General features: G+C 55.6%; 10 protein-coding genes across 10 annotated transcripts; 4 read left to right on the top strand and 6 right to left on the bottom strand.

The window, feature by feature from the left end:
* Window positions 1-450: 450 nt before the first annotated feature.
* N657DRAFT_191349 (uncharacterized protein) lies at window positions 451-1,711 on the top strand. The gene is made up of 2 exons (XM_062786157.1): window positions 451-848; window positions 1,175-1,711. Exons 1-2 carry the CDS (start codon window positions 806-808, stop codon window positions 1,627-1,629), a joined length of 498 nt encoding a protein of 165 aa, XP_062650868.1. The 5' UTR covers window positions 451-805; the 3' UTR covers window positions 1,630-1,711.
* Window positions 1,712-3,916: 2,205 nt separating this feature from the next.
* Window positions 3,917-7,232, bottom strand: N657DRAFT_191171 (uncharacterized protein). The gene is made up of 3 exons (XM_062786156.1): window positions 6,671-7,232; window positions 4,838-6,610; window positions 3,917-4,762 (listed from the first exon to the last, which is right to left on the bottom strand). Exons 1-3 carry the CDS (start codon window positions 6,836-6,838, stop codon window positions 3,971-3,973), a joined length of 2,733 nt encoding a protein of 910 aa, XP_062650867.1. The 5' UTR covers window positions 6,839-7,232; the 3' UTR covers window positions 3,917-3,970.
* A 784-nt stretch (window positions 7,233-8,016) lies between these two features.
* N657DRAFT_641023 (Pkr1-domain-containing protein) lies at window positions 8,017-9,236 on the top strand. The gene has a single exon (XM_062792075.1). It carries the CDS (start codon window positions 8,191-8,193, stop codon window positions 8,941-8,943), a length of 753 nt encoding a protein of 250 aa, XP_062650866.1. The 5' UTR covers window positions 8,017-8,190; the 3' UTR covers window positions 8,944-9,236.
* Window positions 9,078-9,466, bottom strand: N657DRAFT_191406 (uncharacterized protein). The gene has a single exon (XM_062786159.1). The coding sequence runs from the start codon at window positions 9,414-9,416 to the stop codon at window positions 9,213-9,215; it is 204 nt and encodes a 67-aa protein (XP_062650865.1). The 5' UTR covers window positions 9,417-9,466; the 3' UTR covers window positions 9,078-9,212.
* Window positions 9,467-9,856: 390 nt separating this feature from the next.
* Window positions 9,857-10,216, top strand: N657DRAFT_565377 (Sm-like ribonucleoprotein; the record flags this gene model as incomplete). The annotated part of the gene is made up of 1 exon (XM_062788355.1): window positions 9,857-10,216. A coding segment is annotated over one exon (360 nt), but the record flags the coding sequence as incomplete, so codon positions are not given.
* Window positions 10,217-10,674: 458 nt separating this feature from the next.
* Window positions 10,675-11,699, bottom strand: N657DRAFT_611387 (uncharacterized protein; the record flags this gene model as incomplete). The annotated part of the gene is made up of 3 exons (XM_062790364.1): window positions 11,263-11,699; window positions 11,184-11,197; window positions 10,675-11,134 (listed from the first exon to the last, which is right to left on the bottom strand). Exons 1-3 carry the CDS (start codon window positions 11,578-11,580, stop codon window positions 10,675-10,677), a joined length of 792 nt encoding a protein of 263 aa, XP_062650863.1. The 5' UTR covers window positions 11,581-11,699.
* A 475-nt stretch (window positions 11,700-12,174) lies between these two features.
* Window positions 12,175-12,867, bottom strand: N657DRAFT_191096 (uncharacterized protein). Its single transcript, XM_062786155.1, has 2 exons — window positions 12,551-12,867; window positions 12,175-12,433 (listed from the first exon to the last, which is right to left on the bottom strand). Exons 1-2 carry the CDS (start codon window positions 12,715-12,717, stop codon window positions 12,307-12,309), a joined length of 294 nt encoding a protein of 97 aa, XP_062650862.1. The 5' UTR covers window positions 12,718-12,867; the 3' UTR covers window positions 12,175-12,306.
* Window positions 12,868-13,119: 252 nt separating this feature from the next.
* On the bottom strand, window positions 13,120-15,919 carry N657DRAFT_567097 (uncharacterized protein; the record flags this gene model as incomplete). The annotated part of the gene is made up of 5 exons (XM_062788479.1): window positions 13,120-14,139; window positions 14,187-14,250; window positions 14,298-14,615; window positions 14,677-14,991; window positions 15,057-15,919. 5 exons carry the CDS (start codon window positions 15,917-15,919, stop codon window positions 13,120-13,122), a joined length of 2,580 nt encoding a protein of 859 aa, XP_062650861.1.
* An 805-nt stretch (window positions 15,920-16,724) lies between these two features.
* N657DRAFT_687438 (uncharacterized protein) lies at window positions 16,725-17,833 on the bottom strand (the record flags this gene model as incomplete). Its single annotated transcript, XM_062796892.1, has 4 exons — window positions 16,725-16,924; window positions 16,980-17,202; window positions 17,256-17,707; window positions 17,803-17,833. 4 exons carry the CDS (start codon window positions 17,831-17,833, stop codon window positions 16,899-16,901), a joined length of 732 nt encoding a protein of 243 aa, XP_062650860.1. The 3' UTR covers window positions 16,725-16,898.
* A 300-nt stretch (window positions 17,834-18,133) lies between these two features.
* Window positions 18,134-19,890, top strand: N657DRAFT_564765 (CBF-domain-containing protein; the record flags this gene model as incomplete). Its single annotated transcript, XM_062788309.1, has 3 exons — window positions 18,134-18,756; window positions 18,810-19,692; window positions 19,744-19,890. The coding sequence occupies 3 exons, from the start codon at window positions 18,134-18,136 to the stop codon at window positions 19,888-19,890; spliced, it is 1,653 nt and encodes a 550-aa protein (XP_062650859.1).
* Between the last annotated feature and the right edge of the window lie 3,213 nt (window positions 19,891-23,103).

Genomic DNA, 23,103 nt, shown 5'->3' with positions numbered 1-23,103 from the left:
CCTCATCAGAAGCTCGTCGCCCAGTCGCTCTGAGCAGCGCACCAGACTACCCCTCTCTAACCTCTGATTCATCTCGTCACATCGCTTCCGCACAGCTGCTTATTACCACTGCGCATGACGACTTTCCTGGCGACTGTGCCCTCCCACCTCGAACCTCACAGGCCTACCTCTGACTGCATGCAGTGACGATAAAATGGCAGTTCTCCATATCTGCAAAGTCCTTGCATGCTCTCAGCTGGTAAACCCCGCCCCGATTGCGACAGGTAAAGCGGAAGAAATTCAAGATACCGCATGACGGCATCTCGTTTCTACTCACCAATGGTAGCCAGCATAAGCAGACTTGTCCCGCGCATCCGTGCAGTCGTCTAGTCCGGTTGATCACGGTTACATGATCTCCGATTCCGACAGTATTCCGTACCTCGGCGGTTCCGTGCAGGCCTCTGACGCGACGCGCTCGCTTCAGCTTTCTGGCAGTACTTGATCAACCATTCCTTGATGCGCATCGCGGTTCTGACAGCCTCGCGACCGGCAGCCGCGTACCATCCCAAGCGGTCAAAGCGATATGCAGCCAGCTCGTCCGGCCTGCTGATATGACGATCTACCCCTCCCACGACGTCAGAAGTCAATTCGCGATCCTACCAGCCTTGTAAGGCAGGCAAGACACAACGTCTAGTTCGCCCGGGTGCCCAAAATCGCTCACACCCTGATATCCCCCCGGCCTTTTTTTTTATATTATTTTTTTTCTGCCAGCCCGGTTGCCGGCGTTTAGCAACACCCGCACGATTTTGGGGTAGACGGGAGTGCAATGGGTTGGGCACGTACCCGCGCGGTTGACTGGGTTGGAATGAGTGAGTAAGGTAAGCTTTGTCATCTCCGTTTGTTCGGTTTCGTTTCACTTTAGTCAGCTGGCTGGCTAGCTTGCTTTTGTCATGATCATCCGATCGGCTGATCCCAATCCAGTCCGAGCATGGCCCCGAGTCCGAAGTCCGGTTCTGTAAGCGGCCCAACTGAGCCGGCCGGTTCGAGAGCTGGCTGATGGCTGGCTCACTCGGTATTTCCGAACTTGACACTTCTTCCTTTTCTTATTATTCGCTCCAACATGCTGCTGAGAATTTGCCACTAAGTAGTACATGCTTTGTGGTCATGTTTGGGTACTAAGGTAGTTCATGGCCAGGAAGACATTGCATCCCCTTAACCCACCGTTCTGGTCTATCGGTGTTGCCAAAGAACTTGATTCTTCCTGTCTCTCACCCAAACATGCAAGACCTTGCTTTTCCCTTCGGCAGATCAGGATGCTGTGTGCCCGTCATGTTCGTCTATCAGCCCTACGAGGCGCGGCAGTTAGGTGGTCAAGTTTCGGCCCACCTCCGTTCTCGGGTTCCGGGTCATAGGCGCTCCGGTGCCCCGGCTAGTGTGCCTGCCGTGCTTCCGCTGTGTTGTTGTCGGTCTGATATGCGGCTGTGGGCTGGTTACGGATCTTGTTCCTTCGGTTTTGCGGTCAATGATGCTGAAAGATCAAATCTTTTCTTACTTGTATGTGGGAGTCAGTTGTGTGATATATTGGTGAAGGGTGCTTTCGACTCGGGGAGGATGATGGAGATTGGTGGCTATGTTGGCTACATGCAGTGAGTTTCCGAGCTTCCCTATGATGCCGCGACCAAGGTAGTTACTCTCCGCCCAAGAGACAATGCACAGAAACAGGCTGAGCGTATTGTTCGAATGGGGACGTACACGCAAGACCGTCGGCTCAGCACTCACTGGCATCTGACTGTCTTCCTACCTTCGTCCCAAGCCTAGTACCCCCTGTCGCTCACCGGAGCTTGCCGGGATGTCCAATTCCTCGTCTCGAAGGTTGATGCTTTCTTCCCCAGCCGTGAGGGGTCTGCTATGGGTACTAGAAGCTGGTTGACGACTGCGTCCAGCTTGGCTAGGCTTTTGTTTCCGCCCTCATGTTGCATTGTGCGGAAGAAGTCCGGTAGGCGGTTCCTCGTCCCTGAAGCGAGTAGGAATGTGGCGCGAAGGCACCTTGTGTTGAGAAGGCAATTGGAGGGATCCCAGGTTTTCATCTGTCTTCGGCTATGGGGATGAGACTGACCCGACCGAAAAGGCATATTGTTCAAGGTTGGGTCAGGGCTGTGTTTGCGGGTTGAGACGTTGGAATGACCGATGTGGCGTGAAAGGGGTCTCAACTTGATTCAAGACCCCCGTAACTGACCGCCAATGGTAGCCCCGTGAGGCCAATGAACCATCACACCCTTGTTTCTTGAAGCAGGGCAGAAGAGTAAAGGCATCTGCCGTTTGCGGCTGTGTGTCACCGGCCATGGGCCGCGCCCAAGTCAAGGTCAGGCTCATGACGATTCACTGCAGACCCCTGCGGCGGCCACAATCTTCCCCATCAAAGGATTGGGGACACCGTCCCTCTCCGCAGAGACAAGCTTGTTTCCCTATTTACCTCATCAACGAACTCACCGACAAGCCGGGATACGTCAAGAAGGTTATTTGGACTGCAGTCCGGCTCGCATGAGACCGAGTCTCAACTCTAGAAAAGGGGTCAAACACCAGGGTACTACTGTCGACTGCAGCACGTAGTGGTACTGGGACTGAGCTTGATGATCTTCTTGGCCCCTGGGTCTAGTGAAACGACACCATCAAACCACTATCTGATGTGCTCTGCTTGACTCCTGGCGCCCCCTCCTTGCCGCATGCTTTTGATCCTGTCTCCTTAACGATTTCCGGTGGACAGCAACCAGGGATTCTAGGGATTACACATAAGGTTATTCAAGATAAAACATTCAGTGGTCAAGCTTCCTCCGAATGGATTCTCCGTAGCGGCAGTTACTTTCCATGTGGCCCCGCTGTTCTGCTTTTTGAAGCTCACTTTGCTCAAGCCATACTGGGATCTGGCGTTCTGGAATGCCATCTTGCTGCTTTCTCATTAATCTCGCAGCATTTCGGTACATTAACAACCCAGACCATGGTTAAAACAAGGATCGTGCCACCCCCCTGGCGGTGCTGTGCCTCTTCATGGTTCGAGTCAGAAACCACAGAATTTCGGCGTTACCGGCTCTGTCACAAAGCGAGAGACACGAGGTCAAGGCTTGAATATTCAATAACACTGCGTGCTTGTCCCCGCCACTGTGCCTAATCAGCATCCAGAGCCACAGACCCGAGCCAACCGTCCCGGTCAATGTTCGGTAGCGTTTGTAGTGTCGTGAACGGCACATGGCAGGCAACAAAGCAGAAATCATGCTAGAGTCTTCCCATGCGCCGTCTTTGCCGGTGGCAATGCTGATCCCTCTGCCCGAACCAGCCTTCCTCGACATCTCTCTCTGACTCGGTCGCCGAGAAGCCGAGGTCCCCAAAATTGCTCGCTGAAGGCTGATTACGGGTCTGGTCAGTATTGTGTTTGCTGATTCACACTCAATCATCTTATGTGCCAATAGAAAGGGCCATGGAGCAACGAAAGGGGGAAGGAATCGAATGATGCTAGCCCCTGAACCCCAACCGACAATGCTTCAGCCGCCGACTACCGACCTGGCAGAGCAGCTAACACCAACGTACCGGGCAATCTACACGAGGTCTGGACTAAACATACGGATACTCAGGCCACAACGCAGCTGCAATGCCCTTGGCACACTGGCTCCCGTCACTGAGACCTACAACCTCCCGGGTTCTTCACCCCAAAACAGTAGGAATCAAATCTGATGCCAAGCAAGGAAGTAACTTGCAAGGCATGCAAATCAAATGCTGTGGGGTATGTAGTAAGCTATATAACAACCAGATTCACCAGGTATCTTTTCTACGTTCGAACTCCCTCGTCAAGCCAAGAGGCAAATCAAGTCCACTCCCTCACCGCTCCGTAAGCCATTTCGCCCGAAGCAAAACCCGCGCGACCCATCCTTTAAACACCGTGCCAGAACCATCCCAATGAGCCAAACCAATCCATGAACCCAATCCTAGTCCCTCAAGCTCACAACTTTCCATGTCTCGCCTTGAAAATGGCCACCTTGTCATCATAGAACAAGATCTCCCTCAGATTCATCTTGACCCTCCCGCATCCCAGCTCAACAAACCCGTCACCGTCGTCCTCGTCCTCCCCCTCCGCACCAGTATTGACCCCTCCCCCGACTGCGGCCCCACTCCCAGCCGCAGTCACGCCAGCACCTGCAGCATCATCCTCAACGTCCCCGTCTCCATCCTCATCCTCACTCTGCGTCTCATCCGAATCCGACGTGGCTGTTGTAGGGGTGTTATCCCATGTCTCGTTCCCATTCACACCACCTTCCTCTGAGCCCGCCTCCTCCGCGTCAAGCTCATCCCCGCCCCCAGCGTTCTGGGCGCCCTCTTCCTCCCCTTCCTCACCAGACTCGGCTTCAGAAGAAGAATCAGAATCAACGTCATACTCCGGCTCAGCCCCATCCAACCCAGCCTCAACACCACCACCACCAACCCCATTTAACACACCAACAGCGGGCGCAGCAGGCATACTCATTCCACTTCCACCCGCAGCATCACCGCCAACCTCACCCTTCATAGCACTCCCAACCTTCGTCATGTCCTCCCTGGACTCCAGAATCTCAAAGCACTTCGCCCCGATCCCGACATAGCACAGCCTAATCTCGGGCCGCAGCGCCACAATGTCGACAATCGACAGCGCCAGGTCGCGGGGGTCGCAGCTGCCGCCGGCCGGGTGGTCGGCGAGGTAGGGGATATGGAGGGAGCGCAGTTGCGGAAAATTGGGGAGCCGCTGAAGGAACGTGTGCTGTATCCAAGCACCGCGTTTGTCAATTACGAATCTTTTTCTCAGGTTATCGGGGGTAGGAAATCCAGGACTCACCCAATCCTTATACTGCATCGAAACAGCCAGCTCACGCAGGTTCTTCATGCGGCCGCTCGTGACATACAACAGAACTTCCGTGGTGAGGGCCCATTGGCGCCAGCGGATGGTGTCGCCGGTCGGCTTGGCAGAGCTGTCGAGGAGCAGCTTGCGCAGGCTGGCAGCGTGCCGCCTGATGGCGAACTTGAAGATGATGTCTAGGGATGGGCGGGGGCCGGTGCTGCGCTTGCGGTCCTGCAGAAACAAGACCTCGAGCGTGTTTGGAGCGAGGGTCTCTTTGATGAGATTGATCAGGGACATTGTTGTTGTGTCGGTGTGGATCGCTTTGAGGGTCAAGTGGTACTGCAAAGGAGCATTGACGGGTGCCGGTTTGCTGCCGGTGCCCAAAGCCGCGCTCACCGGCGTTGGCTGGAAGTGTTTGCGCAGCATTTTCCATAGGTTGTCGTGCTGAGCGCAGTCAAGGAGCGTCAAATTTGTCAGGACGGACCAGTCAATGGCATATCTGCACACTTGCAGGGACAACACGACACGTTCGAGCTCCAGTGTGTGTAGCCTGAGCTTGCCTTCCCGTCTCTTCCTATCCACGGCGCTGGCCTTGGTAGACTCAAGGCCCTTGAACATGCCTCGGGCTTCTGCTGACGTATCCGGTTGCAAGGGTGCGTCAATACCATCGGGCTGTTGCGACTCTGACGACTCGTTCACTGGATCCTGTAAAGCGATCGGGGCCTGTGAAACCATTGGCAGACTGCTTTCGTCAGCCAGAGCAGGAATGGCGAATTGGTCCTGAGGTCTGCGCTTCCGGATGTCGTAGATCTTGCCCACCAATACGCCCAGGACACCGCCCAGTCGCCTGTCTCCGATGGTGCTTTCCCCCGGCCACCGTGCCTGGTGGTCTATCTGCAGCAGATCCGACCCATCCCAAGTTTGCGCGAAGGCCTGGTTCGCAGCTTTGGCCGAGATGCCCACTCTAAGCTCCTGGAGTGTATGCTTGGAGCGCTCGATAAGCACCGCCATTTCGTCCAGATAACCAATCTCGTCAATGTCCAACACGGCCAGACTCTTGAGCGGCGGCAGGACGCTGAAGGTGGGATACTCACAGTGGTATTCCGAGTACCGAACCGGTCGTCGAGGAGGCGGGTGCGACGCGTTTGGCGGCAGCATTATGCCAACGGGGGTGAGCTGGCTCCCTTGAGGAACGAGTGCGGTTCCGTTCACAGTATCGTTGGGATTCAAAACCCCTGACTCGCCAGGGTGTTGGGAACTGTCGTGCCAGCGCACCCATACGCGGCTTAGATTACACCCGCTGTCCGGCTGATGGGCCAACGAGGCGAGGGCTTCGAAGACGCGGGAGAGCACGCCCGTGGGCATATCCCAAACAAATGTCTCGAGATTCTTCATCCTGGTGATGGCGCTAGCCACAAGGGTACCGAGCATCTTGCCGCTTTCCTTATACACTGCGTAGTCGGCAACCCAATTGCTTGGGCCATTGCCCAGGGAGAACTTCCTGGTGTACTTGGCATAGTCATTGTCCACGAGCTTGGACAGTCGTGGGGTGTTCGGATGGAAATTGTTGCTCAGGGTGCGCGCGAATGTACTTCCAAGACAGAGCGTCGAGAGTCCGTAGGTTAGGGCGTCGACGCTCTTGGACTCAGTGGTCCCGATCGGCCCATCGGGCCACACTATGTCGAAGCGCGAGTAGATATGTGGAATGGCGAGGTTGTAGAGGGCCGAGTTGACCAGAGCAAGCGCTGTGAGGTCGTTCGTATGGGTGATCTATACGTGACCAGATCAGTAAGTAATAATCTTTGATGCAACGGTAGTGCAGTTACATGCCTCCCTGACAATAAGTTGCAGAATGTCGACGGGGAGTTCCAAGAGACTCAGGGGCCGTTTGAGGGGGTAGGCAGTCTGGCATTTCTGGGCTCTCTCTCTGACATGCTGCGCAACGACTCGAATCGTCCGCTCTTCGGTTGAACCCGCTGCGCTGGTTGGGGAGTCCATGGTGGAGACCACGTCCCGCTCAGCTCATCGACGGCGCCCGCATCCCCCGTGTCGTAACCTGTTCGGAAAATCGATGAAGGATCGGTCAGCGGCGGAGGTGCTCCCAGAATGCTAGGGTATCGTCGTGACGGCGCCGGATCCCAACTGTCAAGTTGTCTGTGTATGGATGCAGCTGGTGTTGTTGGCGTGACTTTGCCGTCTAGGTGCTAAATGTGGAGACGAGGAAGCTGTTTGCAGGCTTCAGCCAATGCAGACGGCGATGGCGCAACGCGCCGGAGATCTGGGCGCGCGGTCAGGCGATCGCAGTTTCGAAATTTTAACTATGCCACCGGAGTATGACGGGTCTGCCAGTGCCGTGATGAGCCTCTGCGGCCTTGTTATATCGATGTTTCCCAGGTGTTGGTACCGAACCGTTCATTGACGATCAGGATGGGATCTGAAGCTTGGGTTATGAGTCGTGGAGGGATCCATCCGGAAGTGAACGGCGAGCGGAGATGGCGCCAGGCAGCTAGTAACCTTACCATATCCGAAAGTGTACGGATCCGTAAATGCTTGTTATTTTATCCGTAAAATAGGGTGGGTTAGCATATTATGACCGAACAAACTTTCCAGTTCTGTGGGTTATGTCGCCCAAAGCAAGAGATGACAACGTGCCGTTCAATCCTTGTGTTCATAACAACTCCCTGAGAATATTATGTTGATCAATTGAGACTCCGGAACCGCCCATCATTTCCTTCGCCTCGGCTTCCTGTGTAGGGCTTTAGTGGTCCGTACCTTGCGTATCATTGCATGCAAAGACCCCGCCATAGGTCCAAAACAAACCCCAACTTCCCGTCTGGGTCTGCTGCCCTCCCCGCGGTTGCATCGGCATGCTGGGCAGCAAAGGACAGCAGAAGCGCAGTCCGAATCCGCTGCGAGTATAAAGAGCCTCTGTTGTATTGGATTCCTCATCGTGATCTGTTGTCCGGAAATCTCCAGAAGGCCGAGTTAGAATCCCATTTGTTTCTGCTCCCTGCCTACCCTGCGGCTCCGGTTGTGCGGCTTGGCGCGGCTGATACGGAGAGGTGCACGTCTCGTCCGATCGGCGGGACGGCGTTGTCGCGTCGTCATCTGTGCCCGACCACATCCCCTTTCTCCATCTGCCGCGGCTTGACACGCTGTTTTCCTCGCTACTTCAACCCAAACGAACAAACCACGTGGTCCAAGTTTAGAGTGAGTCGTCTGTGTGTGCCATGTGTTGTCTGGCCTTTCCGCAACTGTGCCATACAGGTACCACCCACTGTCAGGTTTCAGGCTGCCGAATTCCCGGTGGGCTGTTTAAAATGGCCACGTTTTCCGGCCCGTGATATCCTATGTTGACAGTGCAGTTATACAGTTCCCTGTGCCTACGCCTACATACCTCAAATGTCGCATTGAGAATTAAACTCAGACGCTCGTACGACTTTGACTTGCGGCACACTCATCAAGGTCAGCCCACCCTGCGCCAGCCCACTCTGGTCACCGTACTTCGGTGTCTGAATAACCTTCGAAGCCTCAAGACTCCTCCTAACCGACCATCTTTCGGAGCCATGGCATCCTTCTTTCAAGAGCTTTGGGAGTCTATCTTCACGCCGGGCCCGACGCCCACCCTGCTCGTCGCCACAAACGTCACGTTCGCCGCCCTGCAAATCGTGCTGGCCGCCCTGCTCTTCGCAACCTACAGCGTGCACTTCGTCGTGCTGTCGGTGCTGTGCGGCGGTCTCTGGGCGGCCATCAATTGGTTTGCGCGCGAGCTCAAGGTGCACCAGCAGCAGGAAGAAGAAAAAACGCGGCGCGCCCTGGTAGCCCGGCCACCACCACCGGCGGCGGCGGGGTCGTCAGACGACAGCGAGACCGAAGTCGAGGCGGCCACGTCCACGGCGAGTCTGCGCAGGGCCCTACCAGTGCCGACAAACAAGCCGGCTGCGGCTGTCAGTACGGAGGTGGAGGCGGCAGAGGCGCGCGGGGAGCTGAAGCATAGAGCTATTGAGGAGACTCCGAGTCCGAGCCAAGGGCAGAAGAGCACTGTCAGTACTGAGGATGAGTGGGAGAAGGTGTCGGAAAACGAAAATGAGAAGGACAAATAGGAAGTAGCCATATTTGGCTGGCTTATTACGAGGTACGACGGCCGTTTGACAGCGAGGGAACAGAACATAGCGTGGCGCCATTCAATCTGATATGACTGCAATGTACATACTTCTAGCCAAGCTGCCAGGGAACATGGACTTGCGATGGGCCTGGGCCAGCGGCAGCAGCTCATCAACAGCTCTGTCGTTTCCATACAGCTGAGCAGCAAACATCTAGCATGCAACCCATGCAGTGAAACCCGCTCCTGTTAATCGCTGATGGGCCCCAACTACGATGAAAGCCTAGGTACTTGGTTGCATACCAAACTGCACTCAAGCTTCCTCCTTGAAGAATAGCTAGTGAAGCCGCATTGTTGGCTCATTTGGCTGCAAAAAACCATTGTGCTGCTCATGAACATAACCCGCACCACGGAGCAAAATAGGTATGGCAGTACCGATGCTTTGTGCTGCTCAAGCCGCTCGTCAAGGCGCATTGTGATGATCCATGCAATAACTTATGGCTCGTGCAGACCTTAGAGCCATTTCTGCAGGGGCTTTGCAGCCAGAAGCATGGATGGTCAGGGCGAGTGGAATAACGAGCGCAAATCACGTGACCAGGGATCTCATTCAAACTTGGCGGCCAGCCATGGCTGAAGCTCCACCAGGCTCAAGGCTGAAGCTTCACACTGCAACGAAATAACTGACTATCGCACAACATCAACAATTCCGACCACACCTACACACCAACAACGGATTGTTTCTTTGGAGCAGATACCTGTCTTTTCATATCCGTCAAGATGAAGTTGGTCAGGTAAGCCACATTTCTCTTCGATCAACACTGCTTCCACCCACTTCTACCCACCAAAAGCCTGCCGCAGCGACGGCACCACACCTCTCAACAAACAAATGTGACATTCAAATCTGACTAACAATCCTACCCAGGTTCCTCATGAAATGCGCTAACGAAACCGTCACGATCGAGCTCAAAAACGGCACCATTGTGCACGGCACCATCGCGTCCGTGTCGCCGCAGATGAACACGGCGCTGCGCAACGTCAAGATGACGCCCAGGGGCCAGGACCCAATCCCGCTCGACACGCTCAACGTCCGGGGCAGCACCATCCGTTACTTCATCCTGCCCGACTCGCTGCCGCTCGACACGCTGCTCATCGACGACGCGCCCAAGCCCAAGAACAAGGCGCGCAAGGAGGCTGACCGCGGCGGGAGGGGCGGACGCGGCGGGAGGGGGAGGGGGAGGGGAATGGGAAGGGGCCGTGGGAGGGGGAGGGGTTAGAGCGTTGCTGTCATGGAGTTGTGGAATGGGGCTTGCTATGGCGGAAGTATTGGTGGGCGCGCTTCCCTCTTCTCTCTGCCGGTTCCGCTGCGCGCTGCGCTGCGCGTGAAAGGGTGCATGGAGGCATAATCTTGGGCGGCCGCATACAGCATTTACATAAGCATGCGTCGGCTTGGTTCTATCGCGAGTGCAGGCCCAGAAGAATGGAAGGGACCGCTGGCCAGATTGTGAGATGTGCCGGTCTAGTTTCGGCTGACACGGGACTCCCTTGTCCTGTTGATCACGGCCGCTTTGGAGGTGGCATTCATATGTATGGCGTTCTAGGATGGGTTGAAAAATACCAGGGGGGTCTGCTTGGCAATGGCATATCTATATCGCGGACATAGAGCCAACTTGTGAGCCGTCCTGCTCACCAAGGCGAAATATCAAGCATATAAACCTCCCAAATCTAATCCCCCTTACTCCCGCCATATCCTTACAATCTGCAATTTCTCCCACCCGGCCTGCTTCCCGCTCGTCCCGACCGTCTCAGCTCTCCACGGCCCGCCTCCTTTCATCCCCCTGATCCTCCCCTTCACCTCGTCAGGCTTGTTCTGCGCGCAAAGCAGCAGATACGCCACGCCCCGATTAGACAAGATGTCAGGCAGCGCCGCAATCAACCTCTCCGTAATCTCCATCCCGTCACGCCCGCCCGCGTACGACAGCGCCAGCAAAGTCGAGTCCTCTTTGTACGTCGTTTTCTTCTCTCGCGTCACTTTGTCATCGGTATCTCCTCCCAATAATCGGGGCGGCAACGACGGCAGCTCGGCGGTGGGAACATAGGGAGGGTTGAACACCAGCACGTCGACCTGTCCTGGCCGGACCGCGCTGGTCAGGTCGCCTTGAGCTGTGCCGAGGAAATAGCCCGCTCCACTGCTACTGCCACTGCCATTTCCATTTCCACTGCCACTTCCACTGGCATTCCCACCCAGATTGGGGTCGCTGGTGGCTGTCGTAGTAGTGGAGGCGGTAGCGGTATTCTCGGTTTCCACTTCAGCCTCGGCGACTGCTTTGGCCACGGTCTGCGCCGTGGCGACGCACGCGAAGCGGTTGATGTCGATGCCCAGGGTGAGGATGTCGCGTCGGGCGAAGAGGGCTTGGGCGTGAGCAGTGAGGAAGGCGAGGACGACGCCTGAGCCGATCCCGATTTCGAGGATGAGAGGCGCCGGTGAGGAAGGCCCTTGGGCCGGGGTAGAGGGGAAGCGTTGGGAGAGGAAGGCGGTTTCCGAGGAGGAGGAGAGCGTGTCGAGGAGGAGGAAGGAGTCCTCGGCCGGCTCGTAGACGCGCTCGTACGGGACGTGGGAGGTGGAGGGGGTGGAGAGCATCTTGGAGGTCTGGGGTGTTTTGAACGATAACTGTGGGTGGAGGCTGCTAAAAGGTGGGTTGGTTGGGGTGGTGGATGGTGATGGCTTCACTTTTGACGGATTTGGTGAGGTATAAAGGCAGCCCGAGTCTGAGGTGAGCGCCACAAACTGAAAACTGAAATTCCAACGGGTGGGTCACCTGGGGAGAGTGAATGACAGGGCTAGGATGAAACTGATTCTAAATCGCATTCATCACCCAACCTCGGTAACGAACAGAAAACAAACAGTATCTCACCAACAGCACCTTCACTTGACTTCGGTGGTGAGATTCTAGGTCGGTGTCTCGTGCTTTACTGACCAGACCACAACACCCCTCATCAACCCTAGCAGGACATTGTGTTTTGCCGAACACTTCAGAATTGATGCACTGAAAGATAGCCTGTGCAGACTCATATCGACTTCCAGGCGATGGGCAAGGTGCCATTCAATATATTTCACGGTTGTGGTTCATTAACTTACAACACGATAGTATGGGTCCCAAGAGGTCTCTCAAACCCGTCTTCAATAAACCTTTGTATCCAAGACTGGAATTGAGGCCCTTTCAAAAGAGAAATCCACCCAGTATCAGCAATAGCTATTGGACATCACCCTCTTTTCCCTTGTTCCACCCATCCTCTAGCCTCTCCTTGGCCGGAACTCCCTCCTTCCCATAACCCTGCCCAATACCCGAACCACCCAGACTCCCCTTTACATCATACAGCACGCAACATCACACCCCGGGTCCGTCTTATTCGGCCCCAACCCCCACCGAAACCCATATTTGACCTTGCTCACCATGCGGATCTGGTTGCGGTCATACACTCCGTTGAGATCACTACATCACACGGTTAGCCAGTCCACTCATTTCAGTCCCACTCCCCCTTGTCCCTTTCTAGTCCTAGCGAGGTATGCGAAAGTCAAGGCAGTGCATTTAAGTCGCCGAACTCACCACTGAGGACACAGCTCCCCCTGCGCGACCAGCCGTGGCGGCAGCGGCCTTACCTGGCCATCAATGAACGTCGGGCAGCTGTCGAAGCCCATGCCGGGGTAGCAGGGTATGGCGATTGCAGCCCAGCGGTGCTGGCAATGGAAGTCGCGGTAGTGGGTGACTACGCACATCTCTGAGACAGTGTCTTTTTTGCGCTTTTGGCTGGCCGAGTTGAGCTTGCTGTGTTGGGTTTGGTAAGTGTTTCTATAGGTTGATATCTGCTCTTTATCGAGATCGGATTGTTCAAATGCATGAGTTCTTTCGAGGTCATGGAAATGACTCGGAATCGTAGAGTTGGCGGAAATCTGCAAGAGTTTCGGGAACGGAAGTCGAAGGCTTGTGTTAAGAACCGCCGATATCGTTGGTTGCCGGGCGATGTCATACGTGGCTGCAACTGTGTGATCTGAAGTCAATAGACTCAACAATACCTGCAAGCAATGAACTGTTCATTGTATGTCCCAAACGGATCAGACGCAAGCTCAGACCCACCGCTCCGAACTCCTCGCAATGCAAGCCCACCGTTCTTTGCCTTCTCACTCCTCCTCCGCTTCTCGATTCAACTCGGCCAACGACAACGACCTCCTCCTCGTCGTCCTATCCACTTCCTCCGTCGCCGGAGAACTGTCATCCTCAACCGCCTCCTCCCCATCGCTCTCCGCACTCACGGGACTGCTCACCAAACCCGCACCTGCACCCGCCCCGCCGCCCACCAACTTCCCCAAATACAGCTCGATCCGCCGTATGCTCCCCTCCAGCGCCTCCAACCGCGCCGTGATATCGGTCACCTCGTCGCTCTCGCTCAGCACGCCCTGTAACTCAGCCCTCAAACCCGGAAACGGCGCAATGCTGTTCCTCCTGCCCGCCCTCTGTCCGCCCTGTTGCGGCTGCTGCCACTGCTGCTGCGGTCCGGGTTTCACCAACACCGGTGAGGGTTGCGGTAGTGGCTGGTGCTGATGTTCGACCGGCGAGTGCTTGCTGCTCGAGGAAGCGAACTGCCTGCGGATCAGGTGCCTCGTCAGGTCGTCGTCGGCGGCGATCTCGTTGAGCACCGAGTCCGGGAGGGGCACCTCGAAGACGGTCGAGATGTCGCTGTGGCTGGTGATGCGCCAGCGGTCCCAGAATCGGCGGCGGAGTTTGGTGAGAACCGGGTGGCCCTTGGCGACGCTGGGCGCCGGGGATAGGGGTGTGGGTTTGTGCGGTGAGAGGGAGCTGCGCTCGGCGAAGGCGATGACGAGCAGGATGGGTAGGTTGATGAGGCGGACCGACATGACGTGAATTTTGTGGAACCAGCGCGGAGAGACGCAGAACTTGAGCGGGACCATGATAAGAATGGCTAGGATGTTGAAGGGCGGAGGGTATGCGAAGATAGCGTCCCCTTTGACGCCCTCGAGGGTCATGACGGCGCGGCGAAACTGGATCTCGGCTGGAGCGTTGTTGACGATGTGGCTGAACGTGGTGGACAGCATCGAGACGAGAATGGTCAAGAAAAGGGTGTTGCCGAGGAAGGCGAACGTGACCATGAGGGAGGGGCCAAGGATTTGGTGGAACTCGATCTGCGCGCGTTAGTAGGAGGAGAGGAACGAACTTTCAGGGAACCGACCGAGTGCTGAATCCCTGACCCGTCCAAGCCAAACCAGATGTAAATCATCCACTTGCTGATGGTCCTGCAAGCTGTCAGTAACCGTCCCGTTTCGCAGCCAGGTCAACTTACGCAGCGCCAAAACTGCCATTACCCAGCCAGAGCAGCGACAGCAGGAAGCCGAGAAAGCACCACGTCGCCAAAAGAGACAGCAGCGCAAAATCCGACATCATGGACCGAAGAGACAGAAACACTAGGTTGTCGGAAAGCAGGTTAAACGCCAGGCGGGGAATAAGCACCGGGGCACCCATGGCCAACACGTCGAGGGCCTGCTGGCCTGCCTCGACGCTCCCCGTCCACCAACCGTAGACGCGGAGGGCCATGTAGACCCAGTAGATGATGGCAAAGGTGACATCTAGAAAAGACCACAAATTCTGGGCGTACACGTCCCTGAGACCGTTAGCCAATGCGTGCTGTTCATCAAGCATCACCTATCGAGAACGCCACATACCACCCATGTGCCAGGAGCGTCGCAAACTGGTCCAACACCCATCCGCAGGCATAGACAGTGAAGCACAACTCGAGATCGCTGATCATCGTGGCATCCCGCTCGCTCATGAAGGCGAGGTACAACCCCAGCAGCACCACAAAGTGCATGATCTCGAGGTACTTCCTCGTCCGCGGCACCACCAGGCGGTAGTGGTTGAGCAGGGGCCCCTCTCGTGGGTTGTACAGCGAGATAGGCCGCTGCTTGTATCGGTCCGGTATAAGATCCATGAAGCTGGACGGAGTATAAACGACCCTCCCCTCATAGATGGCATCGACACTTCTCAACATCAGTCACCAGCCATCAAGCATCCTACAACCATGATCAGAACACGGAACACTCACATCTTCTGGCAGCTCGTACTAGCCAAGAAGATCCGGCTCTCACTCAGAATCGCCACCTCGAGCGCGGGCAACGTCCGATGATGCGCGGTCGACGCTCCCACCTCGCGGCGAATCTCCTCGGGCGCGTTCTGGAACGGCTCAAACCCAGCAATCAGGATATGCGCCAGCACCAATAGATTCCTGCCACCGCCCCCAGGCTCCTCATTATCCTCGTTGAACCGCCTCAAGATCCGCGTCGCGATCAGCTCACACAGCATGGCCCGCGTGAAATTCACATTCTGCCGGTTGCTGAGGTGCGCCTGCTCGGCCAGGAACTGGGCGCGGTTAACTAGCAGGCAATAGACGATGGAGATGTCGTCCTGCTCGTACAACTTGTCGACGAGCGGGCGAATGACGCTCACGTTGAGGCGCACGTCGCGCAGCTGGTCCAGCGAGAGGTAGTCCTCGACGACCGAGATGATGTCGCGGCGGATGCGGTGGATGGTGGTATAGACGGGCAGGTCGCGGTGCGGGGCATGATGATTACTGTTGCTGCTATAAGAAGGGTTGTTGTTGTTGTTATCGTCGTCGTTGGCGCCGTAGCTGCCGCCGCAGGCATAAACTTCTCCGTCGAGGGTGTGCGGGAAGGTGGCGCGCTGGGCCAGGAGAGGGCGCCGCTCAAGGGGCTCTTGAATGCGGACTGATTGATGGCGAAAGGGAGTGGTGGTGCTGGTCGACGTGGTTAAAGGGGCTAGTGTGGTTGGTGTTACACGGCCTCCGCGGCCGGCTCCGACCCCGGGTCCGGTTCGTCGTCCGGATGGGTAGGTTGTTTCGGGGCTGCTAGGGGCAGAACCGGGGCCGCGACTGGCCGGTCCGTCACCCATGTCCTTTCTCTTTGCAGGATGCTAGATGACCGTGCTGTTTGATGACTTGCTCCTCAACAATGTTGGTTTTGGGTCTCTCGTTGTGCAAGATGAGGTGATCCTTGGGATACTCCTATCGCGTTGGGAATGGTTCCGACTAATGTGCTCTCCCAATGGATGAACTGGTAATGGAATATCCAGTCATAAAATCAGAGGCTCATGACTTCATATATGTTCCATGAGACTAAGATGGCAAGTTGAGCTTAAGAATGACCGGGATGAGGTCGTGTTGAATTATACTCTGTGAGGCGAAATAAGAGAGGACATGCTTGAGACACAAGCTTGAGGTGCGCCCCACTCACTAATAAAGAGCAACAACACGTCGAGTTGTCGACAATTTTCAAGTTTCACTGGACAGCACATGCTGCTTTGTCATGTTCATACCAGGTGTTCCATCACATGACTTAGGTTGAAAATTTTGAGCATCTTAGGCCTGCTTGATGCAGCTCCATTGCAAGCTTCTTACAGAGGAAACATTACATCACCAGTGATAAGCTCCAAACGAGCTGCGACTAGGCGGGAGGACCTCGGAGTTGCAGGCAGTCCCAGGGCTTCATGGCCATGTCCTGGCTTTGAGCTTAACAATGTCGACGTTGACGGGTAAACAGTCAATCAATTGGCGTTCGCCTTGTCTTTCAAAGTTGTCCAAAGCTGCAGCTTTCTGTATGCAACCCTAGCATCAAGAGCTGTGACAAAGAAAATGTGTTAGTGTCCAGGCCTATCATGACCCTGGCTAGCTGGCTGGCTAACTACTTGGGTGTCAGTTGCCGACTGGAACGCCAACATGGCGCGGTCCGTCAGAGTTCACCGGCAAACACAGCTAACAGAACCGAAGGCGAGGCTAGAAGAGGTTGTATTCGGGCTAATGCACAGGGGCGTGTATGGACACTGGTACAACAAAGGGAATTTCGCATCGCAACTCTGTCTGAGCAGTTACCGTCTATTGAGCCTTGGAAGAAACGATCCCTAGATATCATTAGCCACCGGCCGCCGTCTCAGGGACATTCTGGACAGAACCTACTCTCAACGTCTGCCACGCTCTGCTGCAGAATCTGCTGCAGCACCTTGGGGTTCTCCAACTCCTTCTGCACCTTGGCAATAATGGTCTGGGCGAGCTCCTTCTGCTGGCGCTGCTTGACCTGGCTTTCGTACCGCACCCACGAGTCCAGCACGGTCTTGGCCTCAGCGGCCAGTGCCGTCCGCTGCTCGAGCTCGTACGCCTGGGCCTCGAGGCGCGCAGTTTCCTGGGGTATTGTCAGCTGTGGTGCATGTTGCGACTCGCGTGCCGTTTGCCTACCTTGGACACCTCAAACAGGGCCTTGGTCACATCAACGACGCCCGACATCTGCTTGACGTCCTCAATACGCGTCTTGACGGCTTGGGTGTGGTCGGCGCGCGCAGAGTTGAGGATGTTTTTGATCTTCTCGTTCTGCGCCTCGGCCCACTCCTTGTACATGGGGCCACCGAACTTGATGAGCGCAGTCCAGACGCTGAGCAAGCAGAAGGCGACGACCGTCTCCTCGTTCATGACGTAGTACTCATTGCTGAGCGCGTAGATGGACAGGCCGGCGGCAGACGAAAGGATGGCCGTCTTGGAGAGCAGGTTGCTGCCGGGGAGGGAGTCGATGAGCGACTGGGCCTTCGTCTTGGGGTCGGTCGAAGGCACGTTCGAGTTGTGGCGGGCCGTGATGAGAGTCGAGACGGCGGGGAGAGCGCGGGGAGCGATGCTCGGTCGCAGGCGGGCAGCCCCTGCAGCAGGCGGGCAATAGGTCAGCTCCATTCTCGACTTCTCGTCGCTCCTAATTCTCGCAATTGACCGGTGCGGAGCTGCTGTTCAAACTCACCGACAGCACTTCTCACCAAGCGGGACGCCATTGTGAGGTCTGGGGTTATCGCGGATGCGTGAGGCTTGACGTTGTCGGAGCTTGCTGCTGCCAGGTGCGAATTGAGGTTTTAACGGAATGCAAGGACCCGGCTCTTTGCCGTGGAAGCATCACGTGCATCAACAGCTGACGGCGACGAAAAATCTTGGCATATCTAAAATTCCACCGAGCTGTAGGGCTCCACTTTATTTTTGCTACAGAAGCCTCAACATGTTTGCAATTAACGACTCGGCCAGAGGACGACGTAACAGCATATTTCGTTAGATCAGAGCTATTCGAGTACAAAGTCATCATGCCTGCTGCGGTGGGAGAAGCCGCAGCCAAGACTGCGGTCAAAAGGAAGCGCCATGAGAACGGGGACATCATCAAGAAGAGGACGAAATCCGACGCCAACGCCCATGATAAGGATGGCAATCTCAAAGCCAGGATTGAGAAGCTCGAAACCGAGGTTCAGGAGTCTAAAAAGCACTACAACAACATTGCCACCCTTGTCGAACTCGCGCGAAAGCACGGTACCGACGCAAAGGCTGCGCTTCTGGCCTCAGAAGCCCTGTGTCGCATCTTTATCCGCCTGCTGGCCGCCGGCAACCTGGTTAAGAGGAAGGATGTGTCGGAAAAGGAGGCTACGGTGACAAGTTGGCTCAGAGACCGACTAGCAGACTGTAGAGGAGCATTGTTATCCATGTTTCAGAGCAAGAAGTTGGCATCCAGCGCCCTGATGTTGGCCATGGCCCTGCTGAAGGCCGAGGCCCAGCACCTCAGCGACCGCGAGGAAGCAGTCTTCCCCCGATACTTTTTCTCCGACATTGTCGCCAGCCTCCTCGAATCCCCTATCGGCCAGTTACGCGAACAGTTTTCAGAGAAGTTCGTTGACGAATACCACGACATTCGCTTCTACACGTTCGAGGCCATCAGGTAAGGCTCCCCGTTAGCCACCTTGGCCGTTCAGGCCGTACTGACAGTAACAGGACATACCTGACGGAGCGAGAAGATGCTGTCGACGAGGATATTCAGATTACCGTTTTCGACATGCTGATCAGCATAGAGAATGTACCGGAGTCGAGCGAGGACCTGACGGATTTTTACATCGAGCCACCCCAGAAAAAGAAACATCCGCTCCGCTCTCTGTCGCAACATAAGAAGCAGGCCCAACAAGCGTGGTTGGCTCTCATGCACCTGGGCCTGAGCAAGGAGCAAAGGAAAAAGGTCCTGGACGTCATGGCAGCCTCCATTGCCCCCTGGTTCACCCAGCCGGAACTGCTTATGGACTTCTTGACCGACTGTTACAACTCGGGCGGCTCCATCTCGCTTCTCGCGCTTTCAGGCGTTTTCTACCTGATCCAGGAGCGCAACCTCGACTACCCAGAGTTCTACACCAAGCTCTACTCGCTGCTCGATGCCGACATCCTCCACTCCAAGTACCGGTCTCGCTTCTTCCGGCTGCTCGACACCTTTCTCGGCTCGTCTCACTTGCCCGCCGTGCTCGTGGCGAGCTTCATCAAGCGCCTAGCACGGCTAGCACTCAATGCTCCACCGAGCGCCATTGTCGTCATCGTGCCATGGTTTTACAATCTCTTCAAGAGGCATCCTCTTACAACCTTCATGATGCACCGCGTCCCTAGGACTAAGGAGGAGAGAGACTTGCTGGAGAGCGAAGGTCTGGAAGACCCCTTCTTGCCGGACGAGAGAGACCCTATGGAGACGCGGGCCATCGACAGCTGTCTTTGGGAGATTGTTCAGCTGCAATCCCATTACCATCCCAACGTCGCCACCATCGCCAAGATCATCTCGGAGCAGTTCACTAAGCAGGCGTACAGCCTGGAGGATTTCCTGGACCATTCTTATGGCAGTGTAAGTGTATAGTTTCCAGATTATTCCTGAGTTTCGCTGACCCTGTCTCAGCTCATCGAAGCCGAGATGACCAAGGAAGTCAAGAAGCCACCTGTTGTCGAGTACATGATCCCCAAGAGAATTTTTACCAAGGCCGGGCCAGTCCCGGAGGAGAACGACAGCCTCCTTGTCAACCTTTGGGATTTTGGCTCGTCATGAGCCTTCTCACTCATGCACGTCACCGAATTCGATCACGCAGCGAAATTTGGATGCTGTCGTCCAATCTCCCTGAACACCTTCACCTTGTGACGCCGGCTTCAAACACGCATGGCCGGCATGTGCTTTCTTGACACCTCCCTTTCGAATTCACTCCAGAGCATGCATGTCATCCAGCTTGAGACACGGGCAGGCGCCGTTCCCCCGCGGACACCAGCCGACTGCCGCTTCCGACAGTGCATCTACGCGTTTAGTGTAGGGAATACAAATGGCGCGGCCTCTCGTCACGGTGGCATCTGGAGTGACTCATATTCAGCTACAGGGAGGCTCGGGAGGAGATGATACCCCACTGGATAAACTCTTACGCACCCGGTGACACCTTCGAGCATCTCACTGATCCGCTGCATGATCGCCCACACCTCACTTGCTTTCTGGCATATGTGGTGGAGCCGTGGCACCAGGCAACAGGGCCCGTTTCAGGACCATAGGTAGGCCGGGCTAGACTGTGTAGCCCTGTGTATCGAATTGGTTTCACGGACAGTCACGCAGATCTGGGGTTCAGGATTGTCCCCATCCCAAACTAGATCTCTATTACAGGCCGAGTATGTTGATGCTCCACATCAAGGGGCTGTTCCATCACTTTGAGGAGCCGCGCAACCAGAGAATACAATGTGTTACAAACCAGCCTTGTCATGGTGTCCACCTTGCCTCACTCCCTTGTCACGTGATATGATATAACTTCGAAGTTTGATGGCAGTGACTCCCCTTGTTCCGTGTTTGCAAATTCAGGAAACGCCGAGCCTGGCCTGGCCTGGAATGCATGCACCTCCAAAGAGCCGGGATTTGCTTGCATGTGCATGTTAGTTTCTTCTCACTCCGCCAATTGAGCAGAGCCTCCTTCATGATGCCTGTTCATAAGTATGAGGGCAGTGCCGGCATTGTTGGGTATACTCCCACTCGCTCGCCAGCCCGTTGCTACTGCGCCTCCATAAACTCTACTGTCTATTCTTTCCTGCTCCAACCTCTAGGCCTTGAGCCCTTGCCACTCCTTACTGCTAGTCCCAGTCACTCTCCCTCTCTGCATGTGCGTAACCTCGCGTCGTGACGCCACACGTACCACCAGTAATGGATGGCATTCCGATCCCGCCCCCATAGACCTGGGGACGAAGACACTGACGCCCAAAGGAAGCCAACAAGCTTCCTTATTTCACGAGACTTCACTGTAGCTACCGGGGAAGGGGTTCATCAGGCATCGATCCCATGTCATCCGTCTCCTGTTCTAGCAAACACACAGTGCACCATTCGGGTAGCAGCCAACAGGATGGTCATTCCACCCGACTCATGCCCGGTCCGTTTCAGTGAAGGTATGATGCTGACTCCAAGATCAGGAATATAGGGATTGTAGAGGCGGAAGAACGAGAACAGGAATACGCTATACACGAAAGGAAGGGCGGGGACAGCTGTTCTCTACCCAACTACTTTCGTCCCTCCCAGTTTTACTCCTTCGGGAATGTACGGATTGTGCAATTGTTTCTCAATGCCCCAAAGACCGCTACAGTAGTCCAGAGGCACAGGAGTCTGCCGCTGTCTTCCTTCAGTGTTGATTGTTGCCTCAAGATTTGCCGCACTTACTGTCTGTCGCGTACCATGCAGAAGGGGAGCCGCAGTCTCCCAGGAGAAACTCATCACTATCATCAAAGATATAGAGATACACAGAGATAGCAAGAGATAGAGGAACAAACCCACCAAGCGCACCTCATCCGAACGAGTCCGTAGGGATCCCTCCGTCCCCATGTTCTGTTTTCACACCGCTCTCTGCTTCACTTGTCTTGCGTTTGCCTGTCTGCTCCACCCCGTCTCCGTCCGGGCCATATCCTTCCGCTCCGGTGCAGGCGTCCGGGAGACTCGCCTGTCTTGGCGGGCCGGGACGGCGACCGACGACAGGTTGAGGAGGCTGGGTTGGTTGAACATAGAGGCACGTGACATGGTCGATCGGACCATACATGCTTTCTCTTCGGTTGACCGAGCAAAACGTTAGTTAACCAGGGCGTTGAGGGAGGGACCAGCGCCATCTCAACCTTCACAAGTCACTCCCCATCTTTCGCCAAGGTGATATCTAGTGCCCACGGCATCTCCCGGCGAAAAGACGGATCGGATCTTGAAATCCATGCTGATCAGCGGTAGGGAGTCCACAGTAGGCCCAAGCCCGAATCGGAGCCCGGTGATACCAAGTGTCGGCTCCCCGGTCTGGGTAGGGTGTGTAAGTCCATGATGTTGAGAACAAGGGAAGGGAACAAAAAATAACGACATAAAGCAAGATCTGCACTGCAGTCAAAACGATCCTCGGGAACTCTTCGCTTCGGCCCTAACTAGGATTGAACTGGTCCAGTTGCGGACTGGCTACACCGTCCATCCACCGCCAAACTGTACCGTTTTGGCAGCGGAAAGGCCTACTGTTAAGGCAGTTCACAACTGGACCGGTCAATCCTATTCAGCGCCTTCATGGGTGCAAAACGCCGCCCAGTTCCGGTGCGGGTTCCGGATCTTCTTCACCGCTAGTTGCTTCCGACCCACGGGGTTCGTTTCAACGAGACTGAAAATTCGGAGCAATATGATGACCTGGTGAAAAATCCGCTCCGTTTGTCTGCCGTTCTCTGGAACAATTCGGAGGTGGAACGGTTGCAGCAGAGGATACACATGATGGATTCAACTAGGTAGCCCGCAACTCGATCTCACTGTCCGGCCGGTGTTGTAGTAGGCGATGCTTTCGTTCCTCCCAACGTCAATACTGGAGGCATCGCTTCTTCGAAATCAGACTCCCCGAGGGTCCACATGGCATGGAGCGAACTATGACGGGGACCACAGAAGGCAACACCGCTGCTTACACAGTACACGGCGTCAGCGAGGTGCGTCTTAAACGCCCCAACGCTGCACTTGAGCTGCATGTTGCACGTTGAGAAGCTACAGCTTGCCGCCAAGCAGGGCGGATCATGGCTTTGATGGCGGCTCCATCGCTTCGAAATCAGGTGCATTTCCCGCCTGCGCCGCTGCAGACCCACTGGATCGCGAGACGATCAACCCAAACTTCCGGATCGAGGCGCCAAACCCGGTCTCATGAAACGTGTTGGCTCTGACGACCGCGTCATGTCGCTCTGCTCTTTTGAGTTCACCGCCGAGGAAAAGTTCTTGATTGCCTGGTTTGGGGTGCTCACCGTC

This window comes from Parathielavia appendiculata (genome assembly GCF_033297405.1).
Source record: "Parathielavia appendiculata strain CBS 731.68 unplaced genomic scaffold N657scaffold_2, whole genome shotgun sequence".
Lineage (NCBI taxonomy): Eukaryota > Fungi > Ascomycota > Sordariomycetes > Sordariales > Chaetomiaceae > Parathielavia > Parathielavia appendiculata.
This window is presented reverse-complemented; position numbering and strand designations above follow the sequence as displayed.

Bases quoted from the DNA above. Each gene is read 5' to 3' on its own strand.
- N657DRAFT_191096 (XM_062786155.1), bottom strand. From the start codon at position 12,717: ATGTGCGTAGTCACCCACTACCGCGACTTCCATTGCCAGCACCGCTGG. The intron at 12,434-12,550 runs GTGGTGAGTTCG...CGTGTGATGTAG, and splicing joins CAGGGGGAGCTGTGTCCTCA to TGATCTCAACGGAGTGTATG.
- N657DRAFT_191171 (XM_062786156.1), bottom strand. From the start codon at position 6,838: ATGGACTCCCCAACCAGCGCAGCGGGTTCAACCGAAGAGCGGACGATT. The intron at 6,611-6,670 runs GCATGTAACTGC...GGTCACGTATAG, and splicing joins TGCAACTTATTGTCAGGGAG to ATCACCCATACGAACGACCT. The intron at 4,763-4,837 runs GTGAGTCCTGGA...GCTTGGATACAG, and splicing joins CGATGCAGTATAAGGATTGG to CACACGTTCCTTCAGCGGCT.
- N657DRAFT_191406 (XM_062786159.1), bottom strand. From the start codon at position 9,416: ATGCGCCTTGACGAGCGGCTTGAGCAGCACAAAGCATCGGTACTGCCA.
- N657DRAFT_641023 (XM_062792075.1), top strand. From the start codon at position 8,191: ATGTTGACAGTGCAGTTATACAGTTCCCTGTGCCTACGCCTACATACC.
- N657DRAFT_191349 (XM_062786157.1), top strand. From the start codon at position 806: ATGGGTTGGGCACGTACCCGCGCGGTTGACTGGGTTGGAATGA. The intron at 849-1,174 runs GTGAGTAAGGTA...GTTCATGGCCAG, and splicing joins GGTTGACTGGGTTGGAATGA to GAAGACATTGCATCCCCTTA.